The following is a 26,019-nucleotide window of genomic DNA, read 5'->3' as shown; positions in this document are numbered from 1 at the left end:
ATTCATCTAATAATACCTGAAGAAATAATTTTTTAAAAAGTCATTAATTGGGGGAAGATATTTAGAACACATATAAATGACAAAGTGTAAGTTTCCAGATTATATGAAGAACTCTTTCAACCATGTAAGAAAAGGATAAATACACCCTACAGCCTTGCTGCTCAGAGGTTAGTCTGCACAGTGACAGTGTTGTAGTCACTTCGGAGCTTATGAGAAAAGCAAATTCTAAGACCCTAACCAAGACCTGCTGAATCAGGATTTCTGAAGTTGGTCCCTGGGGACCTCTTTTCTAGTAGGTTTTCCCAGGTGATTCTTATCCACTCTAAAGTTTGAGAAGCCTTGTGCTACAGAAACATTTTTAAGTAATGTATATATATCATTGTTTGCACATTGAATATGTGGAACATACTCAGCAGTGAAAATGAATGAACTCCAGCTCCATGAATGCATGTGGTTGAATAACAAACATAAATGTTGAATGAAAGTCACAGAGAGCATACACTACAATTCTATTTATGAACGTGCATAAAGACTGTTGTTGAGGAATATATTCACTGACTATAGGAATAGATGGTCAAACCATAAAGAAAAGACAGGGAATAATTATTGTAACTTCAAGTATAGTGCTTACCTCTCAGGTGGAGAGAAAGAAAATGTGATGTATGGGAGGATCTTAAGGTATAGGAATATTATATTGGTAACCAGTTGTTGGAGTTACAAGGGGGTTTGAAAGTACTCACATATATTTTATAGATTCTTCTATAGGCAGGTAATTTTTCCAAGTCAGAAATAAACATTTTTAAAAAGTTTTTTCAAAAAAGATGGAAGGGTTTTTCAAAGTAGTAAACTAAACAAATACTAAAAGTTTAGCACATAGACATTCACAGAAAATTATTTTTTTTCCTTGGTGACTTTTATTACCAAAGAAACTTCTTAAAGTTGACTTATGTTGGCATTTATAAGTGAAAGTGGTTTAAGTGAACAAACACAGTAATCTCTCTCAAGGTGTTTGTTTTTTTCCTAATGAAAGATTGAGACTTCATCAAAATTATTTAATTTTGTTGCTCCCATTCCTAGTAGGTCACTAAGGTTTCAGAGTCAGCTTTATCATTTATGTTTCTTTTTGCAATCACTTAGAGCTAGGATGTGTTAAGGGAATTAGTAGAATAAGCCCAATGCCAGAACAAAGCAAGATTATCATTGTTTATTCAAATATCATTCAATAAGAGAAAGTTTTTACTTCATGATCTTATGTGACTCATTACAAGGGTCCTCAATAAATGTATTTTTCCTTATTGAGGTTTTAAAAAATTGACATCTAAGTATGGCTTATTATCATAGATTGTTGTAAAAATCTGTCATATGAATTACTTTAATTTGAAAAACCTGTGTTAGGTAATTGAAATCATCTTTCTGAATTTAAATGTTTTTTGTTTTTTTTACATTGTGTTTGCGAGGTCAGATTTCTGTTAATATGCTAAATACAGTAGACTGACAAATCATATTACTTATGGGTTATTTAGTGAGAAAATTAGAATGAGGATTGGAGAAGAGGCTGTATTACAAAGGGTCCCTACAGAAAAAAAAATTTAGCCACTAGTATCTGAGTTACAGATAGTCATTAGACCGAGACCATGGTTAAAATATTATCTTAAAGGGCTTAATTGAATTATTTCATATATGACTATTCTTCTTTCCCCACCAAGATTATAGTTTTAGATAGACCATATAGATTGCCATGTCAGTAGTTGAAACTAAGAGCTTTCTTTTTTCCCCCTCCTATTGTCCACAAAGAGCTTTCTAAAGGATTGTTTAGTGATTATTATCTCATCTTTTTATGACCGTCTAATGCATAAATGCAGTGATTAAACCTTTTAATATTGTAAGAGTCACTTCTTTCTCTATGAGTGGTTCTGAATTAATCTTAAGGTATATTAAACCATGTTTTAGATTCTACTAATTTTATGTTAATGACAGAGGCAATGTAATTGGTCTCTAATCAGTATTAAGCTATTGTTGCAAGAAGCTGAAAGATTTGTTTATTTAAAGTAAATTTTATTTATGGTCTCAGTTCTTCCCCCCTCCTTGTGTTTTGCCATGAATCAATACTTTCTGACTGTGGGAAACAACCCCACCCATGACTCTAGGTTTGGTGATGTAACTTGTTTGGGCCCAAGTGATGGTAGGTGTGACAACGACCAGAAGTCTGAAATATGCTTGCATAGTTTGGCTTGCTTGCTTTTGCCCTTCTGCCATCCACATGCAGAGAATATGCTCAGCCTAGCTGTTGCTCCCAGAGGTAGGAAGAAAGACATGTAGAGCAGCTGTTGTTCCTAGCCCCAGCTGGATCATTCAACCTCCAGACACATAAACAAGCTCTACTGAAATCAGCCAACCTAAGTTGTCTCTCAGATAAGTAAGAATAAATTTGAAAGATCTAAGCTACTAAATTTTGGAATAGTTTTCTGTACAGCAATTTTGTGGCAATAGCTAATTAATACACTACTCTATGAAATTTTATGATATTAAATTAATAAAGACCATTTCTCTATATGATTATCAGGGCTAATTAGTAATCATCTTCTGTTACTAAAAAATCATTACATATAGAGTAGCAGTGTACTTATAGCCAGTTATGTCACCTTCACTGGCTTTTACTTGTTTAAAAGCATTTGTAGATTTGTAGAAAATCAGTTTTTAGATCCTCGAGTTTCATATATAACTTGATATGCCTGACAGTGAAGCTTGAGGTGTTGCGCCAGTTTTTTTCCATTTCATCTTTTACAATAGCTTTTTACCTGTCTTATAAAATAAAACAAAGCAAAACAGTCTATCTTTCATTACGAATCTTAAATGGTTCATTGTTCCAGGCTATAAAAACCTCAGGATTATCAAAGGAATAATTCTAAATGTTGTTACTACAGTAATGTCCTGTCATTCTTTGTCTTACACATATTTCTGTTAAGAGTGAAACGTGGTATTAGAGTATTATTTTATACCATTTCATAGTGCTTTTACTTTAGATATTTGTTGAATGAAACTTTGGAAGTCAATAAAATTTTTAAAGGGCTTCTTCCTTCTTCTGAGTACTGTCAAAAAATGTCTGTGTTGCTTCTTATTCTCAAGTCCCATGGGAGCACAAATACCGAACGAGGATGTTCTTACTTCAGTTGAGCAGTAAATTTACGCCCTATTTACTCATTTATCTGTCACTGACTTAGAATTCAGAAATAAGGTGTTTTCAGGGATGCATAGTAACACTTTAACTTAAAAAAGATAGTCTGACAGATTAAATCTAGGATTAAATCTAGTTCTTTTGTATATATAATTTGTTGAGCTAAATCTGCATTGCCAAGGCTGTGACAAAAAATATTTTTAAAGTAGAAAGTAACAAAAGCAAAAGGCAAAGTAGTGCATCCAAATACATTGTTTACTAAGTTTTATTAAAATTGTACTACTTTTTTTGCACCTTTTTAAAGATTATATTAATTAGTGATATAATTAATGCTGGTCTATAATCCATTATCTGAAATTTGAAATCGAGAAAACTGAATACTAAAAACTCATTGCTCATTAGATAACATGGCCACATCTAGAGCATGGCTGCTTACTTTTATATATCCCACTTAGTGTAAATAAATGTTCATAAGTTTTCCAGCAGAAATACTAGCATATTTGATTACAGGGTGCTAACACAAACCTTACTGGGAATGTTGCACAACGTGAAGCTTATGTCCTTTAAAAATCTGAAAAATTCAGAATTATGAAACTCATCTGCCCCAAGTGCTTGGGATAAGGAATTATAGTCCTGTACAATTGATGTGATATTGGTAAAATCATTTTAGTATTTTTCATAAATTGTGACTTTAAATTACTCTTACTAGGTGACAAGGTAGATGGCTCTAATTCTTTACATTTAATAAAATTGAAGAATGGTCTAGTCAAGATGTCAGATCATTTAAAGTATTTTTTGGTAGTAGATTACTATGTCATTTTGGCATAAACTTGGAATTTTACAAATTGAGTGACATTACTGTAAGAAAACTTTAATTTCTGTGACTATTTTTTGTGACTATATTTGTATATAAATACAGAAATATCTAGGAATGAACAAAGGAATGGAATTAATGCCAAACAATAAGAATGGCATTCTAAGAGTATATAATATTTATTTGCAGTTAACAGAACAAAGTGAGAACAAAGGGCAGAGGGAGAGGGGATGCCACAACCATCTTAGGAAGATATACAATTCCAGTAAAATATTATAAAAATGGACAAAAATATTACTTTTGTTCATCAAAAGTAATTACCAAAATTATATATAGTCATAACTATATATGTAAATAATTATCAAAATGTGTTGTATTTTTTAATAATTTTAATGGTAACTCAAATGGAAAAAATGTTTTATAATTCGAGTGTTTTAGTGACCGAAAATGAAATTAATGTATGTATATGCATATCTGTATTTTTTCAGGAAAGAGAATAGAATACCAAGTAAGACTTAGTATAAAAAGACAGCATAAAATCAGTTGGATAAATTTGATTTTACAAGAAGGAAAATACAAATTCAAGGAAAAGATTATGTGAAGTTTTCTATTATTAAAAAAAGCTTGTTCATTTTTCTTAAGAATGATGTTAAAACATCAAATTATTATGGTGTTTAGATTTAGTGTATACACTTGATTTGTATTTTAGCATGTAGCCAAATATTTTACAAATGACAACTCTTTCAAATGTTTAAATATATGATAAACATTTTTAAGTACTGATTTAAAAATTGGTGAGGGTGTAGTTTTTCAGTATTCTTTTAGGCAAAATTTAAAAGTCTGTGAATCTACCTGGTTAGTTAATTTGGGGGCAGATGAGGGTGGATAGTTGTAGATGGTGGAGTGTCTCCTCTTCCAGCTTTCATTTTTCCGTTCTAGCCTTCCTCCCTTCTCTTTGTTTTATATTCTCTGTTCTTCTATCTTTCCTTACCTCCCTTTCTTTCTCCTCCTCCCCTTCTTTCCTCTCCTCTCTCCCCTCCTTTCTCTTCCTCTCCATTTTTCCCTAGTCCTTCTTGGCCTTCTGCCCTTACCAGTGGTTCTCAAACTCATGTTTGGGTCTCTTCCCCACAATCCTATACATACATTTCCTGATTTCTTTTCCTTACCACCAGTGTATTATTCAATTCTTGTTAACTCTCCCTGTACAATTCTTCTGCCATGCCAGAAAAATTGCATAAATGCCTTTTTTGGTTACCAGTCAAATAAAGACATCTGAGATGTTGCTAATAAACTATTAAGGTTTTTGTTTACCATCAGCTTAGATTTGACTGCCTTGTATTTATCCTTTTCCCCAGTCATTTTATTGGGGAAAACTATTTCTAAGTAGCTATATAAAGATACAGATATCAAAGAGACAGACAACTGATTATTGAGAAAAAGGTTGCAATAGATAAGCTAAAATTTTCTAGGCAGGGTACATAAAAAGATGCTACCGCTTAGTGAGCAGGAATGACTAAGCCATTACTCTTCTAGACTGATAGGGATGAGAAGGAGCACCATACTAGGCAGAATCCGTGTAGTCTCCTTGTAAATGTGCAAGGCTTTAGAGCATGTGTTCCATAGGCATGATGAAAAACTTTTGTCAAAAGATGGACACATTGGAAGTAAGAAAGTCAATGAACTATTACACAGCTGCTAACAAGAATGAGGAGGGAGGGGATCTCGAAACTCTAATGCAGAGGAAGGTGAAGAGGATTAAGGGTTCTGTGAACTTGGCTGAGGAAATATTATATCTTGTTTTCACTGACCTCTGTTATTCAGTGTTTCCAACGTAGGCCACAAACCACAGTAGAATTAGCAGTGACTTTGGTCACAGATAAAAATCACAGGTTTCCTCATATCACTTCCCAGTTGTTGCCGGTATCTCAAAATATCAGGCATATCACTACTTTGAGATTATGAATAGTGATTATTCCCACCACAGACTCTTGTTATTTAGTGTGTAAGTAAAGAAGTATGTAGATTACTAAATCGCAAATGTATTTCTCTATTTGATAAGTCTACTAAACATAAATGGCTTCCTCTCAAAAAAAAAAAAGATGGACACATTGGGAATTCTACTTCTGTTTAGGATATAGAAGGCCACCAGAAAATGTTATTCTCCTCTTAAAAACAGAAAAAGCTATAGAGCTATAAAATTATAACTTCTCTTGACTCCTGTTAGCGAGCTGAGGTCACAAGGCATGGGAACTGAGTTTGAAGGAATGGTAAACCTCTCCAAGAAAAGATGGGACATATGAACTATTCATCATTTGCAAACCACAGGAGGAAGAAGTAGCTACCATAGAAGCTTGTAAGAAAAAATTAGCCAAAATTTTAATGTGTTTTTAAAGGTCAAATGTAGGCTGGCATATCATTATAGAGTAACTGGAAGCCCAATGCATGAGGAGTGTACACTTAACCTATAAGCTCGTCTCTTTGGCCCCTTACTGGCTACTCACAAGAATGAATGGGGCAGGGCAGTAGTATGCAGTAGTTCATGAAGTGACCAGCTCTTACTGAAAAGACAGCACAAAACAACTCCCTTTTCTCTGGACCTTCCACTCATGTGGAGCAGAAGTTTTGAGCTACTGGGAGAAGAACAGGAAAACTTCTTGAACCCAGGATCCTGCATCAATACAAAGCAGAAATCTACTACCATTTACAGAGTGGCATGAAACTTTTTCTTACCTAAGACTTCTTCAGATGCTATGTAGAGTTGGGCTGCTATGAGGGTGAGGTTTTGAAATGCTAAGAAGACTCCTACCAGAATCTCAGGCATATGGACCCTGCCTGACTCATGATGGACCAGAACTGAGAACCCCTGTTCCAACCAGAATCCCAGCAGCAAAGGAAAAAAAGCAGGAGCCAGCTAACAATGGGTGAGGGATAATAGCATGGAGAAAGACCCTCTCTTAGGCTTAGACATGCAGGAATTGCTAGAAGATAAAAGTAAAGCAGGAATTTTGAGAAAAATGCTGTTAACCTAGAACCACACTAAGCACAAGGTGACAATAGCTCATTGTGGAAAACTTTGAAAGAGTATGTGACATACAAATAATTAAGAGCAAGCATCCCATTGCCAAGACTCAAAGGAATCAGCAGATGTATAAATTAACCCAGATGTTGAGGTATGAGGTGGAAATTTTTGAGTAACATTATATGCAAAAGGATGCAGTGGGAAAGGCATACGACATGCTTGAAGTATTTCAGCTGAGAGACAGAAAGTATTTTTAGAAAATGAAATAGAAATGCTAGAAATACATTATCAAAAATGAATTATTTGATGGATTGTATTAGCAGATTGGATACAAAGAAAAACTGAGTGAACTTGAAGGTATATCAATAGAAATTACTCAAAATGAAACAAAGAAACTGGAAAGGAAGAACAAAATACAGTAGCCAAAAGTTACTAGACAATATCAAATAGTCAAACACACTTTAAATTGGAATTGTAGAAGGAGAGAAAACGACAGAAGAAATGTTTAAAGAGATAAAGACCAAGAATTTTCCAAGATAAAACAAACCAGATACCAGAAGCTCACAGAATCTCAAAAACAGGAAGAATAAAAACAGAAACAGACCAAAAATACCTAGCCATATCATAGTTAAAACACTGAAAACAAGTCAAGTCTTCAAAACAGAGTAAAAAGAAATATTATGTACAGTGAAATAAAAATTATACAGATATTATAATTAGCACACAATATAGGTAGGTCACAGGGAAGGCAGGATAGCAGAGAGAAAACAAGTATTGACTCTACAGCATCTTACTGCACTGATGGACAGTGATTGCAGTGGGGTGGGAGAGGCTTGATAATATGGGTGAATGTTGAAACCATAGTGTTGTGCATATGAAACTTTCATAAGGTTGTACACCAGTGATACCTTAATACCTTAATTTAAAAAGATTTACAGATTTATCATCGTAAACTGTAGGTCAAAAATCAGTGGAGCCACTGACATAATTGAAGTGTTGAAAAATAGCCAAGAGGTCTTTTACAAATGAAGACAAAGTAAAGTTTTTTTCAAGAAACCAAAAGCTGTATTTTTTTTTTGAAGAACATTATGTTTACTAGGCTCTCCCCTACCCCAAGTCCCCCCCCACAAACCCCATTACAGTCACTGTCCATCAGCATAGTAAGATGTGGATCACTACTTGTCTTCTCTGTGTTGTAAAGCCCTCCCCTTTCCCCCACCCACCACATTATACATGCTAATCATAATACCTCCTTTCTTCCTCCCCATCCTTATCCCTCCCTACCCTCCCATTCTCCCCAGTCTCTTTCCCTTTGGTAACTGTTAGTCGATTCTTGGGTTCTGTGATTCTGCTGCTGTTTTGTTCCTTCAGTTTTTCTTTTGTTCTTATACTCCACAGATGAGTGAAATCATTTGGTATTTGTCTTTCTCCGCTTGGCTGATTTCACTGAGCATGATACCCTCTAGCTCCATCCATGTTGTTGCAAATGGTAGGATTTGTTTTCTTCTTATGGCTGAATAATATTCGATTGTGTATATGTACCATATCTTCTTTATCCATTCATCTACTGATGGACACTTAGGTTGCTTCCATTTCTTGGCTATTGTAAATAGTGCTGCGATAGACATAGGGGTGCATCTGTCTTTTTCAAACTGGAGTGCTGCATCCTTAAGGTAAATTCCTAGAAGTGGAATTCCTGGGTCAAATGGTAAGTCTATTTTGAGCATTTTGAGGAACCTCCATATTGCTTTCCACAATGGTTGAACTAATTTACATTCCCATCAGCAGTGTAGGAGGGTTCCCCTTTCTCCGCAACTTCGCCAACATTTGTTGTTGTTTGTCTTTTGGATGGTGGCCATCCTTACTGGCGTGAGGTGATATCTCATTGTGGTTTTAATTTGCATTTCTCTGATACTAGTGATGTGGAGCATCTTTTCATGTGTCTGTTGGCCATCTGAATTTCTTCTTTGGAGAACTGTCTGTTCAGCTCCTCTGCCCATTTTTTAATTGGATTATTTGCTTTTTGTTTGTTGAGGAGCATGAGCTCTTTATATATTTTGGATGTCAATCCTGTATCGGATCTGTCATTTACGAAAATATTCTCCCATACTATAGGGTACCTTTTTGTTCTATTGATGGTGTCCTTTGCTGTACAGAAGCTTTTCAGCTTGATAAAGTCCCACTTGTTCATTTTTGCTTTTGTTTTCCTTGCCCAGGGAGATATATTCATGAAGAAGTCGCTAATGTTCACATCCAAGAGATTTTTGCCTATGTTTTTTTCTAAGAGTTTTATGGTTTCATGACTTACATTCAGGTCTTTGATCCATTTTGAATTTACTTTTGTGTATGGGGTTAGACAGTGATCCAGTTTCATTCTCTTACATGTAGCTGTCCAGTTCTGCCAGCACCATCTGTTAAAGAGACTGTCATTTCCCCATTGTATGTCCATGACTCCTTTATCGAATATTAATTGACCATATATGTTTTGGTTAATGTCTGGAGTCTCTAATCTGTTCCACTGGTTTGTGGCTCTGTTCTTGTGCCAGTACCAAATTGTCTTGATTACTATGGCTTTGTAGTAGAGTTTGAAGTTGAGGAGTGAGATCCTCGCCACTTTTCTTTCTCAGGATTGCTTTGGCTATTCGGGGTCTTTGGTGTTTCCATATGAATTTTTGAACTATTTGTTCCAGTTTATTGAAGAATGTTATTGGTAATTTGATAGGGATTGCATCAAATCTGTATATTGCTTTGGGCAGGATGGCCATTTTGATGATATTAATTCTTCCTAGCCAAGAGCATGGGATGAGTTTCCATGTTAGTGTCCTCTTTAACTTCTCTTAACAGTTTCTTATAGTTTTCAGGGTGTAGGTCTTTCACTTCTTTAGTTAGGTTTATTCCTAGGTATTTTATTCTTTTTGATGCAGTTGTGAATGGAATTGTTTTCCTGATTTCTCTTTCTATTGGTTCATTGTTAGTTATAGGAAAGCTACAGATTTCTGTGTGTTAGTTTCGTATCCTGCAACTTTGCTGTATTCCGGTATGAGTTCTAGTAGTTTTGGAGTGGAGTCTTTAGGGTTTTTTATGTACAGTATCATATCATCTGCAAATAGTGACAGTTTAACTTCTTCTTTACCAGTCTGGATTCCTTGTATTTCTTTGTTTTGTCTAATTGCCATGGCTAGGACCTCCAGTACTATGTTAAATAACAGTGGGGAGAGTGGGCATCCCTGTCTTGTTTCTGATCTCAGAGGAAAAGCTTTCAGCTTCACACTGTTAAGTATGATGTTGGCTGTGGGTTTATCGTATATGGCCGTTATTATGTTGAGGTACTTGCCCTGTATACCCATTTTGTTGAGAGTTTTTATCATGAATGGATGTTGAATTTTGTCGAATGCTTTTTCCGCATCTATGGAGATGATCATGTGGTTTTTGTCTTTCTTTTTGTTGATGTGGTGGATGATGTTGACGGATTTTCGAATGTTGTACCATCCTTGCATCCCTGGGATGAATCCCACTTGGTCATGGTGTATGATCCTTTTGATATATTTTTGAATTCGGTTTGCTAATATTTTATTGAGTATTTTTGCATCTACATTCATCAGGGATATTGGTCTGTAATTTTCTTTTTTGGTGGGGTCTTTTCCTGGTTTTGGTATTAGGTTGATGTTGACTTCATAGAATGAGTTTGGGAGTATTTCCTCCTCTTCTATTTTTTGGAAAACTTTAAGGAGAATGGGTATTATATCTTCTCTGTATGTCTGATAAAATTCCGAGGTAAATCCATCTGGCCCGGGGGTTTTCTTCTTGGGTAGTTTTTTGATTACCGCTTCAATTTCTTTGCTGGTAATTGGTTTGTTTAGATTTTGTGTTTCTTCCTTGGTCAGTCTTGGAAGGTTATATTTTTCTAGGAAGTTGTCCATTTCTTCTAGGTTTTCCAGCGTGTTGGCATATAGGTTTTCATAGTAGTCTCTAATAATTCTTTGTATTTCTGTTGGGTCCGTCGTGATGTTTCCTTTCTCATTTCTGATTCTGTTGATGTGTGTTGATTCTCTTTTTCTCTTAATAAGTCTGGCTAGAGGCTTATCTATTTTATTAATTTTCTGAAAGAACGAGCTCTTGGTTTCATTGATTTTTTCTATTGTTTTATTCTTCTCAATTTTGTTTGTTTATTCTCTGATATTTATTATGTCCCTCCTTCTGCTGAGTTTAGGCCTCATTTGTTCTTCTTTTTCCAATTTTGATAACTGTGATGTTAGACTATTCATTTGGGTTTGTTCTTCCTTCTTTAAACATGCCTGGATTGCTATATACTTTCCTCTTAAGACTGCTTTTGCTGCGTTCCATAGTAGTTGGGGCTTTGTGTTGTTGTTGTCATTTATTTCCATATATTGCTGGATCTCCATTTTAATTTAGTAGTTGATCCATTGACTATTTAGAAGCGTGTTCTTAAGCCTCCATGTGTTTGTGGGCATTTTTGCTTTCTTGGTACAATTTATTTCTAGTTTTATACCTTTGTTGTCTGAAAAGTTGATTGGTAGGATTTAAATGTTTTTGAATTTACTGAGGCTCTTTTTGTGGCCTAGTAAGTGGTCTATTCTGGAGAATGTTCCATGTGCACTTGAGAAGAATGTGTATCCTGTTGCTTTTGGATGTAGAGTTCTGTAGATGTCTAGAAGGTCCATCTGTTCTTGTGTGTTGTTCAGTGCCTCTGTGTCCTTACTTATTTTCTGCCCGGTTGATCTGTCCTTTGGAGTGAGTGGTGTGTTGAAGTCTCCTAAAATGAATGCATTGCAGTCTATTTCCTCGTTTAGTTCTGTTAGTATTTGTTTCACATATGCTGGTGCTCCTGTGTTGGGTGCATATATATTTATAATGGTTGTATCCTCTTGTTGGACTGAGCCCTTTATCATTATGTAATGTCCTTCTTTATCTCTTTTTTATTTGTTTTGAAGTCTATTTTGTCTGATACTAGTACTGCAACACCTGCTTTTTTCTCCCTATTGTTGGCATGAAATATCTTTTTCCATCCCTTGACTTTTAGTCTGTGCATGTCTTTGGGTTTAAGGTGAGTCTCTTGTAAGCAGCATATAGATGGGTCTTGTTTTTTTATCCATTCAGTGACTCTATGTCTTTTCATTGGTGCATTCTGTCCATTTACATTTAGGGTGATTATTGATAGGTATGTACTTATTGCCATTTCAGGCTTTAGATTCGTGGTTACCCAAGGTTCCAGGTTACTTTCCTTACTATCTAAGAGTCTAACTTAACTCACTTAGTATGCTGTTACAAACACAATCTAAAGGTTCTTTTCTATTTCTCCTCCTTTTTCTTCCTCCTTCATTCTTTATATACTAGGTATCAGATTCTATACTTTTTCTCTATCCCTTGATTGGCTTTGGGTATAGTCAATTTAATTTTGCATTTGCCTCGCAATCAGCTGCTCCACCCTCCGTACCATGATTTTACTACCTCTGGTGACAGCTATCCAACCCTAGGAACACTTCCATCTATAGCAGTCCCTCCAAAATAGACTGCAGAGATGGTTTGTGGGAGGTAAACTCTCTCAGCTTTTGCTTATCTGGAAATTGTTTAATCCCCCCTTCAAATTTAAATGATAATCTCACCGGATAAAGTAATCTTGGTTCCAGGCCCTTCTGCTTCATGGCATTAAATACATCATGCCACTCCCTTCTGGCTTGTAAGGTTTCTGCTGAGAAGTCTGTTGTTAGTCTGATGGGCTTTCCTTTGTATGTGATCTTATTTTTGCCTCTGGCTGCTTTTAACAGTCTGTCCTCATCCTTGATCTTTCCCATTTTAATTACTATGTGTCTTGGTGTTGTCTTCCTTGGGTCCCTTGTGTAGGGGAATCTGTGGATCTCCATGGCCTGAGAGACTATCTCCTTCCCCAGATTGGGGAAGTTTTCAGCAACTACCTCCTCAAAGACACTTTCCCTTTTTCTCTCTCTTCTTCTTCTGGTATCTCTATAATGCGAATATTGTTCTGCTTGGATTGGTCACACAGTTCTCTCAATATTCTTTCATTTTTAGAGATCCTTTTTCCTCTCTGTGCCTCAGCTTCTTTGTATTCCTCTTCTCTAGTTTCTATTTCATTTATTGTCTTCTCCACTGTGTCCAACCTGCTTTTAATACCCTCCATCGTGTTCTTTAACGATTGGATCTCTGACCTGAATTCATTCTTGAGTTCTTGGATGTCTTTCCGTACCTCCATTAGGATGTTGATTATTTTTATTTTGAACTCCCTTTCAGGAAGAGTCACGAGGTCCATATCACTTAAATCTTTCTCTGGAGTTGTATTAACAATTTTACTCTGGACAAGGTTCCTTTGGCGTTTCATGTTTGTATATGGCGCCCTCTAGTGTCCAGAAGCTCTATTCTGTTGCTGCTGAGCCCCTGAAGCAATGTCAGGGGTCACAGGGGAGCGGTACTGGGGGTAGGAAAGAGCTGTTGCCTGCCTCCTGGTTCCTGTGCCTGTCTGCACTGGGCCAGGCACACAGGTATAAGTTTTTGTCCCAGAGCAGCTGGATATGGATCCCTGCTTTTCACAAGCAGCCGGAATCCCTGTCTCCCCAGGACCTCTGCCTGTATTAACTTTCCAACCCAGTAGTCATGCGAGTCTCATGAAAGCACCATGAAATGTAGGTTTGTGCTTCCAGTGCAGATCTCTGGAGCTAGGTATTCAGCAGTCCCAAGCCTTCCACTCCCTCCCTGCTCCGTTTCTCTTCCTCCCGCTGGTGAGCTGGGGTGGGGGAGGGCTCAGGTCCTGCGGAGCCACAGCTCTGGTACGTTACCCTGTTGCGAGAGGTCTGCTTTTTTAGCAGGTGTGTGCAGTCTGACGCGTCCTATTTCCTGTTGCCCTCTCAGGATTAGTTGTGTCAATTAAATTTTCTAATTGTATCCAGTTTTAGGAGGAAACCTCTGTCTATCCTCTCACGCTGCTATCTTTAATCCAATGTCCAAAAGCTGTATTTTAGCTAACTTGGAAATTGTGATGTCTTTAAGATGCTTACTCAATTTGCATGGATGGATAAATGGTTGGGTGGATGATGAATAAATAGATACAGAAAGATGGATATATTCCATATCTAAATGCAGAGAATAAACAACAAACCGAGCCACCTGATATTGTGTAACTAGAATATTGATACTAAATACTAAGGTACACCGTGGATCTACAAAGAGAATGCTATGATACCAGTCAGTAAGCACATATACTCAATGAACTTTGTACTCTCCACTTCAACTATAGATCTGCTTATACAATGTGAAATACATACATATATAAAGATTTCTCATAGTCCCTATAAAGAAAGTAAATGGTGATTACTTAGAGGAGTTTGACTATGTGCCATTCTAAAAAACAAAAGAAAATTTTTTTTTCTCTTATCATATTTAATAAGGGTACCTGGAATTCTATCCATTAGAATTATATCATTCATTTATTAACTTTATAAACATTAATATTTTAAATGACTTTATCTTTGTAACTATGCATACAAAAAATTTAAAAACCCTTCCCCTGAAGGATGTCACAGTTAGAAAAGATAAGCAAATAAATTATAATACATTGTGAAAAGTAGCAGTAGAATAGTTTTTTAAATCTGAGGCACACATCAATCTTAGTAACTGTTATTATTAAGATAACAGGATTCATAATGGCTTTTTAAAAATAGTATAAAGGAGATCATTAAATAGAATGAGCTCCAAATCTCCATTATCTTTTTTCTTAAATTCTCTGTATCAGGTCAGTTTTTCAATCATTTTCTTACATGGAAGTCTGCTTAATGTATTACTGTTATAAAAGACACTTACTATTTCTGGAACACTGGTTAAAATACAGGTCTGTATCCTAGGTTGGATCAAAGTACCTCTGGAAATGGAAGGACAGTTGTGAAATTCACCAAAAAATTACTTACATGTTATGAGTTGAGGGTTAATCAGTTTTTTATTTTTAAACTATTCAAATGGTTATAACCAAGAAAAGTAATGTTACTCAAAATAGGGAGTTCTGATTCTAACAATATGATGGATTAGATAAACTGAAAATCTTTTCTTGACATTTATTTCAGATACACGTTACTTTAGATAAAATATAATTTTTTTTAGATGCATAATTTATAAAGTATTGAAGTCACAAAGGGTCAGAAAGAAAGCAGAATATAAAAAACAGAGAAGTATACATGTGAGCTGAAGTTGTGTTGCCTGGTAGATGATGGTGATGGAAAGTTTCTGGCCTCAGTAATCCAGGGACCTAGATATTGATGAGTTAGCAGGAAAGGAAAAGGTGGTGTGGACCTGGGAAATACCCACCTAGGATATTGTAATTGTCTGCCTAACTACGTATCATCTACATGAGGACATTTCCAGAAACTTTGTCTTAGCTTGGCTCACAGAGCTAAACTCAAGAGTTGGCAGATGGATGGGAAGGCCTATTGGATAGGGAGAAAAGAGGCTTAGTTAAAAAGAGCTCCTGTTCCTAACTGTACTGTAACTAGACCAGCTCTGCTTTAATCTATTTTATGTTCTGGGGTTGCAAGTAAGTTAGGTGAAGGAGGACTTCGTTATTAATGTTTCTGCTGTTTTTTTCCTAGTGGAGAATTTTTTTTTAAATTTTGAGTAAATATACATAATTGAGACTTCTTTTTTTTTAAGACCTTAATTATTTAGAGCAGTTTTAGGTCCACAGCAATATTGAGAGGAAGACACAGATTTTCCATATACTTCTTGGCCACACACATGCACAGCCTCCCCCATTACCAGCATCCCCCTCCAAATGTACTCCAAACAGGTGTATTTGTTACAATTGATGAACCTACATTAACATATCCTAACCACCTAAAATCCATAATTTACTTTAAGGTTCACTCTTGGTGCTGTATATCCTGTGGATTTGTACAAATTTATAAATGACATTCATCCATCATTATAGTATCATAGAGTATTTTCACGACTGTAAAACTCCTCTGAGAACCTGATCAAGCTCCTGGAAATAAATCTGACAAAATTTGTTTGTGGCGGACTCCTGACTGGGTCTCCCTAGAGTTAACTCTCAGTGGTCTACACTGAGCCTCTGGAAATTCTTCAGTTACAGTTCAGGTTTTTATACCCAGGCACAGGTTCTCATGGCAATTTCTCCATGTGAGTCTCTGCTTTGATAAACTGTGACTCCCTGTATTCAGCTTCTCTCCAGCCTTTGGGACAGCAGTTTGACCTGGGCCCCCACCTCTTTTACAGATCTTAGAAGATATGTTGATTTTTTAGTCTGTTCACAATATAGTTGTTAGGATTTATGGAGTGTTGACTTCCAAGCTCCTTATATGAGAAACTGGAAGTTATTTTCATTTGTTTTTTAACTGTTGCTGATTTCATGATTGTTACTTGATCTAACACACAGATGATAGGTAGTTGCTACTTGTATGATACTAGGGGAATATCATAGTTGCTTGTGTACCTTCTGCGAATTGATATAGATTAAGGGGGTGATTCATAAAGTAAAGGCTATGTAATAGTGAGCTAAAGTTAGTATATCTTTTAAAGGTTTATTTAGTCTGGAATCCAGGGCTGATTGTATACAGTAAACAATGAGCAATAATAATTTCTGATTTCCTTGTGAAATGGTGAACAAAGATCTAACAACTAAATTCAGAACAAATGTTAAAATAAAATGCTTCCAAAGTATTCCATATATATTTGTATTATTTAACTTATACTAGCTTGATATTATTTCCAAAGATTAGCTTTCTTTCAGATCTCTGAAGTGTATCTGAGGATTCATCAAAGACTTAAAGGAAGTAAAAAGTTATGTAATTATTGTTTTTACAATCAATAATAACAGCTATATGAGGTAAATATCAGTAACTAGTATACCTATGTATTTTTAAATACGCAGAAATTTTTTCCTGCCTAAGGAAAACTTTTTAAGGACTTCTCCAACTTTCTCTGTCACCCACTTCCATCATGGTGGTGCCAAAAGCTAAGACAAAATTGAGAACTTTTATAAGCTCCCGAGCAGCTGGGAAGCCTACAAATAGAATTCAAGATTCCTGAAATTAATTTGATCTGTGATTGGCCATACGTATGGAATAAGTCTGCTTCTTTTGTATTCCTGCTTTTGAGAACACAGGCTAGAATGCCTGGGTTACAAATGGTATTTAAAAACTTTGACTTACCAGTTATAGTTGTTTTATTCTTTAGTAAAGATAAGGAATTCTTCATTAAACACAAGTTCAGTAAGATTCCTACATCTATTCCAAATAAATTATTTTCACCTTACCATTTTAGCATATCAACAATGATTAATTTATTAATAGTGAAACTGTGTATTTTAGTATCCCTACAGGAAAATTATTGATTGTACTGGAAATTGTTCTATATTGGTATTCTTCTTAATGGTTGTGTACGTAGCATGGTTTGGTTAAGGGGTAAAAATAAAAGAAGCAGCTTATTTTTACATTGACAAGGCTATGAGAGGGGCCTTTAACTAAGCAATCAAATTTAGTGTAACTATTTGAACAAATATTCTGTTGACTCCTGATGTGTTACAGTAGGAAGGACCATCACCTTTATAGTATTCTTGTCAAGAATATCTAACATGAATATGTTACAGAGAAAACATTCTGACAGATTAAGATGTGGGATGTTCTGTAAGACAACTATACTGGATGCTTCAAAAAAAAAACAGTATTTTGAAATGATTATATACAATGCAGCAAAAAAACATGGAAGCTAAATACAGTGAGTGATGCTTGAGCAAAGCTAAGAAAATAAAAGGCTATACGAATATTTTTTAAATAATTGGGATATTTGAATATAAAATACATATTAAATCATGTCAGTTTTAATTTCACAAATACGATATAGTAGTATTAGGGAGAGTCTTGTTTTTAGAATGTAGTGCTGATATTTTTCAGATAAAGTATCCTGATTTTTGAAACTACTTACAAATGGTTCAAGGGGGAAAGAAAAACAATGGGTAGGTGTGTTTGTAGAGGGGACGATAAAGCAAATATGGTAAAATATTTACAGTTGGTGAGACTAGATTGAAAGGTACAAAGGTATTTGTTGTATTGTTCTTTTAACTTGTCTGCAGATTTGAAATTTTTCAAAAAAAAGTGAGGAGGGCAAGAAAAGAAATACAAATGGGTTCATATATAAAATTCTCAACATTAAGAACATTTTAAAAATTATGGTGACACTTCAGGAAGACATTACCTTTATAAGGGAAAGAAAATTGTTTGAGGACACCTCCCCTGACACATACATACCATTGACCTAAACTATTATTATCATATCACTAAAGTATATATACAAATATAAAAATGTTGTCCACCTTTGTATGTTCCTAGCTCTTAAGCAACTGTAAAGTCAAATCAGATTCCAACTAAATACAGTAAAATATGAACTCCACCACCACCAAAAAAAGAAAATGACCCAATGACATAATAATAATAATATGTTGGACTAATATATATTTTGCCGAAAATAAATCCACTGTACCTTATAAACTGGTTTGGAGGACTGATGTGCAGTTTTTGAGGTTGTCATGTCTACAGAAACATCTGCCATTTTATACTTAGGCTCCAAACTCTTTTACATATTACATACCCTTTTGTGTTTTCATTAGCCTAAGAATAGGGTAGTAAGTATATTATACTATATTATGCTATTTTTATAATACCAAATTATTTTCAGCTTATAAAATCACTTGAAAATTAAAGATTTATTTTACAAAAATGTTTTGCAGATTTGTTACAAATGCAAAAGAGAAATTTAATCTTTATAACTGATAAATTTAACATGAGCACAGTACTTAGAATAAATTTTTTTCCCATTTTTACTTTAACATAACGCCAAACAAATTGCAGCTGTACATTTTGTACCTCCACAATATAAGCTGAATGCTATCTGAGGTGATCACTTAATGCATTTACAATAAACATAAGATAAAATGTGGGAATACTCCTTCATATAAGCAGCAAAAATACTGGCAAATTTGTAAAAACAAACTAACTCAGTGGTACAGAAACCTTGAGAAAAAGCCTTATTGCCACCACTGGGAAAAATAATGGTCTTGGAATGTCTCAAGAAGCCCCCATTTCCCCAGATCATTGTCACTGTTTGACATAACTTACTGTTCACTGGAAAAAAGCCCATTCACAGAATGTTGTTTCTGTTTGATCTAATTCAGGGTCTCCGTGGCAATAGTACCCTGCGTATTTTGTTGAAAACAGTCAGATGAAGTATCACAGCTGTCTAAGACTAGAGGCAAACCAGACCCCAGTCAAAAATTTAAAAAAATGATCTAGGCAACAAAATAGCCACAGAGGCTTTGAAAAATCTCTCACGTGTTCCTAGGATATAGAACATTTCAAGCACTTCAAGGCCAGTGTGCCTATTGAGGAAAAACTGGAGAGGGCCCCTGTCGCTTACCTCTGGCCAACGCTGAGGTGAGGCTCTGTGTATGAGCTTTGAAAACATGTACGTACGTACGTACACACACACACACACACGCACGCACGCACGCACACACACACACACACGCATGCACACACACACACACACACACACAGACACACACACACACACACACACACCCCTTGTGGCAGATGATAGAAGACACCCCCCCACCTTGTGGCAGATAATAGAAGACATATTAGCTCAAAGCATTTAAGGAAATGTTGTGAGTACTAAGCGAGCTGACTCAGGAGCATACTTTACTCAGGTTAAAAAATAAAAATGAACAAAAACTGATCAGAGACTCAAGTGCTTCCATACAGCAGGGATTACAGATGCTACAGAATTTGTTCTGGAAAAGTCACTGAACAAACATCAATGCCACCAGCAGCAACAAAAAGCCTAGCTGTAACCAGGGGATAGGGGCAGGAAGATCCTGGAGATGCCATGAGACACTCTGTTATCTAAAATGTCTAGTTTTTAACAACAACAAAAATTTTTTGAGATATGCAAAGAAGCAGGAAAAATTCAATAGAAACTATTGTATATGTTGGACGTACTAGATAGTGACTTTAAGTCAGGTATTATAAATCAATTTAGTGAATTAGACCACAAGTAAGGGATTAAAGAAACAAAATATATCTCACTAGGTAGAGAGTATTTGAAAAAATGAATAGAAATTTTGTAGTTGAATTCTCTAGAGAGGCTCATGGGCAAGTTTGAACTGGCAGAAGAGTCAGTGAGCTTGGAGATAGGTCAGGAGTGACTATCCAGTGTAAGATACAGAAAAAAGAATGAGAAAAACTGAATTAAGTCTCAGAAACTTGTGAGGCACCATTAGGCATACTAACATATACAGACTCTCAGAAGATAATGGCAAAGAATGGGGATAGAAAAATATTTGAAGATATAATTGCCAAAATCTTCCCAAATTGGATGAGAAACATCAATTTACACACCCAGGAAACTCAGTGAACCTCAGAGTAGGTTAAATTCAGAGAGACGGACAACTAAGCATCATACTCAAACTATGGAAAGCCAAAGGCAGGGAGATAATCGTGGAAAATAGCAAGAGAAAAGCAACTCAGCAGATAAAAGGGGTCCTCAATAAGATCAGCAGCTTACCTCTTATTAGACCATGAAGGCTTGAAGTCACTAAGACATCCCAGATAAACATAAGCTGAGCAAGTTCTTTTACAGCAGACCTGCTTTACAAAAAAACACTAAAAGCAGTCCTTTAGACTGAAAAGAAAAGGATACTAGATAATAAAGCAAATCCACACAAAGTAATAAAGAACACTGGGTTAAGATAACTATGTTGGTATAATAAAAGATAGTTTAAATGTACTATTTTGTACAATTCTCATGATTTAAGAGAGAACGATAGAACAGGAATTAAAATACTGTGTTTGTGGGTTTATAATATAAAAAGATTAATATGTATCACCGTAATTAGCATGGAGAGTGGGGTAGAGAGGAAAGGAGCTATATTGTAGCACCATTTCTACAAAGTTTTAAAGTTAATTTAGTGATAATCTGATTTAGATGGTTTTCAATTCAAATAAAATCCCCAGGAAAACTGTTACTGGGCTATAGATTGTGTAATTCCTCCATTCTTGTCTTCTGGAAGGAAGAATTCAGTCAAGAGACTTATTACAGAGTTAAAGGCACAAAGGGTTTCTTTTTATTAGCAAAGTGGGAGGAAACATGAATACTCCAGGGAGAGAGGAGCAGGCTGACTCTGAGGATGGGTAGCAGCCCCTCGAGTTTTGCCTTGTGTTTTATGGGGGTTTATTTGGTTTCCTCCCTCCTGTTTTGTCATTATACACCTCCCTTTGGCTCCACCTTGGTTCCTCCCCTCCAGCCTTTTTGTGCATGTTTTTATCTGTCATCTTCCCATGAGAACCTAAGTGAAACCCATTGGGGCACTGCAAAGCCTCAGTGTAAATGATATAATAATACTATAATGGCCTCAGGATTACTAGTAGACAAGGTTTCCCTTAAGTGCTTGCTCCAAAACTGCTTATCAGTCTGTGCTAAACTGCAAAAGGGACCAAAAAGGAGTTGGTCTGAGTGAGACTGGGTGGAGACTAGGTGGTCTGCTTTCTTCCTCTTCTCCTCCTGCTCATGTCTGTCTATCTGGCTACTCTAACAAAACCATTATGAAAGTAACTTCTAAAAAAATTTGTAAAAAAACAGCAACAAAGGAACTAAAGTATCACTTTAGGTAATATCTATTTAACATCAAAAAGGCAGTAAGGGAAGAATATAGAAGTAAAAAAGATATAATAAAAACAAATAGCACAATTACAGGTATAAATCCTATCTCATAAAAACTATGCTAAATGTAAATGGCTTAAACATTCCAAAATTCAGAGATTGGCAGAATGGGTGAAGAAACAGGACCCATTAATAGCCAACTGAATGCGATCTATAAAAGATACACTTTAGATTCAGAGACACAAATAGGTTAAAAGTAAAAGAAGGTAAAAAGATACACCATGCAAACAGTAAATAAGGCTGGAATGGCTATATTTAAATCAAACAAAATAGACTTTAAGTAAAAATTGGTACTAGAAACAAAGAAAGCCATTTTATAATGACAAAAGGGTCAATTCATCAGCAAAATAAAACAAGTGTAAATGTATATACATTTAAAAACAAACTATTTTGAAATACATGAAACTATAGAATTGGAAGGAGAAATAGAATATTTAACAAAAGTAGTTGGAGACTTAAGTATTCTTATTAATTGGTAGGACAACTGGACAAAAAATCAGCAAGGATATAGAAGACTTGAATACATTATCAATTTGATCTATTAGACATATATATCTCCACTTAACAACAGAATACACATTCTTTTCATGGAACATTCTCCAACATAGACCCTATATTTAGGTCACATATCTAAAAGGATTGAAACCATAAAAATCATGCTTTCTGACTAAAATGAAATTAAATTAGAAATAAATAACAATATTTAATTTGGGAAACCACTGAATGTATTGTAAATAACACAGCATATTTCTAAATAACCCATCAGTTAAAGAAGAATATACAAGGGAAATATTTTGAAGTGAGCAAAAATGAAAATGTGCCAAAACCTGTGCTAGCAGCTGCAGCAGTGCTTAGGAGAAATATATAGCTTTAAGTTCCTTTATTAAAAAAGAAAGATCTCAGTAATCTAAGCACTCACATAAAAAATTTTAGAAAAGGAATAATAAGCCTAACAGAACTTATTAATAATAAGACAAACAGAAGGAAATAAAGATTATAGTGGAAATTAATGAAATAGCAAACAGAAAAATGATAGACAAAATCAGTAAAACCAAAAGATGGTTCTTTGAAAAAATAAAATTGACAAACCTTTAGGTAGACCAACTAAGAAAAAAAAGAAGACAACCACTAAAATGAACAATGAAAGGGACATACCACTGACATTTTAGATATTAAAAGTGTTATAGGGAAATACTATGAGCAACTGTTTGCCAACTTATTCAATAACATTAGATGAAGTAAAAAATTCCTAGAAAATTAAATTACCGAAACTGATGGAGAAGAAACAGAAAAGTTGAATAGACCTATGAACAGGAATTAAATTGAGTTAGTAACTAATAATCTTCCTACAAAAATAACTGAGGTCCAGATAGCTTCACTGGTGAATTTTATCAAGTGTTTAAGAAGAAATAACACAAGTACTTGACAAATTCTTAACTGATGATTTCCAAACCAAAAGCTAAAATTTTTATCCCATTAATAGAGAAACACAACTGGTATTCTTCTGGAATATAATTATCCTCAACAAAATATTAGCAAACCTAATAATGGCATATTTAAAAAATTATACTCTATGACAGTGTGAGCTTTATCCCAGGTATGTCAGGTTTGCTTGCTTAACCTCCAAAATTCAATGTAATATATACACTATATTAATAGAACTAATAAAATAAAAAGCTAAAGCCACACTCATACCTCCACTTAACAACAGAATACACATTATTTTCATGGAACATTCTCCATGATACAGAAAAGGCAATCATCTCAATAGATATAGAAAAGGCATTTGACAAAATTTCACACTCATTGGTGATTAATTCTTAATTAACAAACAGCAGGGAACTTCCTCAACCCAACAGAGGGTTTCTGTGAAAAACCAGCAGTGAACATCATACACAATAGTGAAAGACAATGCTTTTCCCTTACAATTAGGAGCATGACAAGGGTATTCACCTTTGCCTCTTTAACTTAGTACTGGAGAGTATAACTAATGCAGCTAAGGAAGAGAGGAAATAAAAGAACCCATATTTGAAAGTAAATATTAAACTGTCATAGATGACATACATACGAAGAAAATTTTAAGAACGCTTTAAAAACGAAGATACTAGAACTAAGAAAAATGTTTAGAGCCACAGAATGAAAGATCAATATAAAAAAACAATATTCTTTTATACATGGGCAATGAATAATCAAAAAACAAGATTCTGTTCAGAATAACATCAAAAAATAAAATGCTTAAGGAATAAATTTAATAAAATTAAGTATAAGTCTTGTACACTGAACATCACAAAAGTTCGCTGAGGGAAATTAAGATATAAATAAATGCAGAGACAGATTCTGTGTTCATAGACCTATATCATTAAGATGGTAAATCTAGTGAAATGGATATCTAAATAGAACTCAATCCCTGTGAAAATTTCAGCAGGTTTTTTTGCAGGAACTGATAAGCTATTCCTAAAATTTATGTGGAAATGCAAAAGACCAGGACTTGCCAAAACAATTTTGATAAAGAACAAAGTTGGAGGACTTTCCCTTCTCAATTTCAAAATTATAAAGCTACAGTTATCAAGACATCGTTATATTGCCAGAAGAGCAGACATAAGTAATATTCATGGATTAAAATTAAGAATCCAAAACAAAATCCTTATTTATAGCCAATTCATTTTCAACAAGGGCACCAAAGCAGTTTATTGGGGAAAAAAATACTCTGTTCTCAAATTATGGTGGTACCACTGGATGCATGTCCATCTATCTACAAGCCAAAAGGATAAACCTAGACCTTTACTTCACATCACGCACAAAAATTAACTAAAAACTAATCACATACTTAAGCATAAGAACTAAAACAATAAGACTTTTAGAAAAAGAATAGAAAAATCTTTATGACCTTGGGTTAATCAAAGTTTTCTTATTTACAATACCAGACGTATGGTATATTAAAAAAAAAATTGGGCCATTGGGCCTTATAAAAATTCAAAACTTCCATGATTGTAAATACACCGTTAAGAAAATAAAAAGGCAAGCAACAGAACAGTTGAAAATACTTGCAAAACATATATCCAATAAAGGATATGTATTTAAAATTTTCAAAGAACTCATGTAAAGTAACTGGAACCATCATGTCATTTTTAATAGGATTGTTAAAAAGGTGTAGTCAGCAGTCTGTCATTTTCTTAAGAGCTAAACACAAAATTATCACATTGACCCTGTAGTTACACTTCTTAAGTATCTGCCCAAGACCTGAATACATGTTCACACAAAGACTTGAATGTGATTGTTCATAGCAGCATTATTTAAAACCAAAATACAGAAATAAATATCCATCAGCTGGTGAGTAGATAGTATGGTATGTCCATCCATTGGATACTATTCAGCAATAAAAAATGAATTGCTGATACATGATAAAACATAGAAACTTCAGAGACATGATTCAAAGAATCCACATATTATATGATTTCATTTTCATAAAGTGTCCAGAAAAGGCAAACTTACAGAGATTGTTAGATACAGTGATTGCCTAGGGCAGTGGGTGGTAAATGGTCATGAGGGATCTTACTGGGATGAGGAAAATGTTCTGAAACTCATTTATGGTAATGATTATACCATGGGTTAAACTCAGTAAAAATCATTGAGTTGTATACTTAGTGTGAACTTTATTATATGTAAAATGTGTCTCATGAGAGTGTTTTTAAAAAGAAAATGTGGGAAGTAAAATTATATAGCCTTATTTTTAGCCAGAAGCCAAAAATGTTTATATTACCTTTTTATAAATCCATCACAAGTTAGGGATATATTTTTAAATTCCCAGTTACTTTGAACCCTTCATACTCTGTTTGTAGAGGCAGGATTACAGAATTATCAGTTCCTTTAAGACTGACAGTGGTAAATGTGTGTACATTTTTTATGTAATCATATATATCTAGATTCAGAACAGAAAACCCACTGTAGCTACCTTATCTTTGAAGATTATAATTTTCTGGCTATTATAGGTTTGACATTGTCCCTGAAATATTTGGTGAAAAATACCAAAGCCAGTTAAAAGTAACTTTGCTTTTCATTTCTTCATTTGTTACATTTTGTTTTGTTTTAGATCACTGTGTCCACTACTATGATCTTCGTAACACTAAACAGCCAATCATGGTATTCAAGGGACACCGAAAAGCAGTCTCTTATGCAAAGTTTGTGAGTGGTGAGGAAATTGTCTCTGCGTGAGTATTGCTTTCTTTGGAGGTTGAACTTAACATGGAGTTCTGCCATCAT

The 26,019-nt window shown here is 34.8% G+C and overlaps 1 protein-coding gene across 6 annotated transcripts in view; it reads left to right on the top strand.

The window, feature by feature from the left end:
• COP1 (COP1 E3 ubiquitin ligase) overlaps window positions 1–26,019 on the top strand; it is a 218,696-nt gene that overhangs the window by 149,187 nt on the left and 43,490 nt on the right. For all 6 annotated transcript variants that reach the window (XM_073216792.1, XM_073216794.1, XM_073216796.1 and 3 more), the window contains one exon: window positions 25,850–25,967. In XM_073216792.1, coding sequence (XP_073072893.1) covers window positions 25,850–25,967 — 118 coding nt within the window. The remainder of the gene's footprint in view (window positions 1–25,849; window positions 25,968–26,019) is intronic.

The sequence above is a fragment of the Manis javanica genome, chromosome 11 (assembly GCF_040802235.1).
Source record: "Manis javanica isolate MJ-LG chromosome 11, MJ_LKY, whole genome shotgun sequence".
Lineage (NCBI taxonomy): Eukaryota > Metazoa > Chordata > Mammalia > Pholidota > Manidae > Manis > Manis javanica.
Note: the sequence above shows the minus strand (reverse complement) of the source record. Positions and strands in the feature narration are given on the sequence as shown.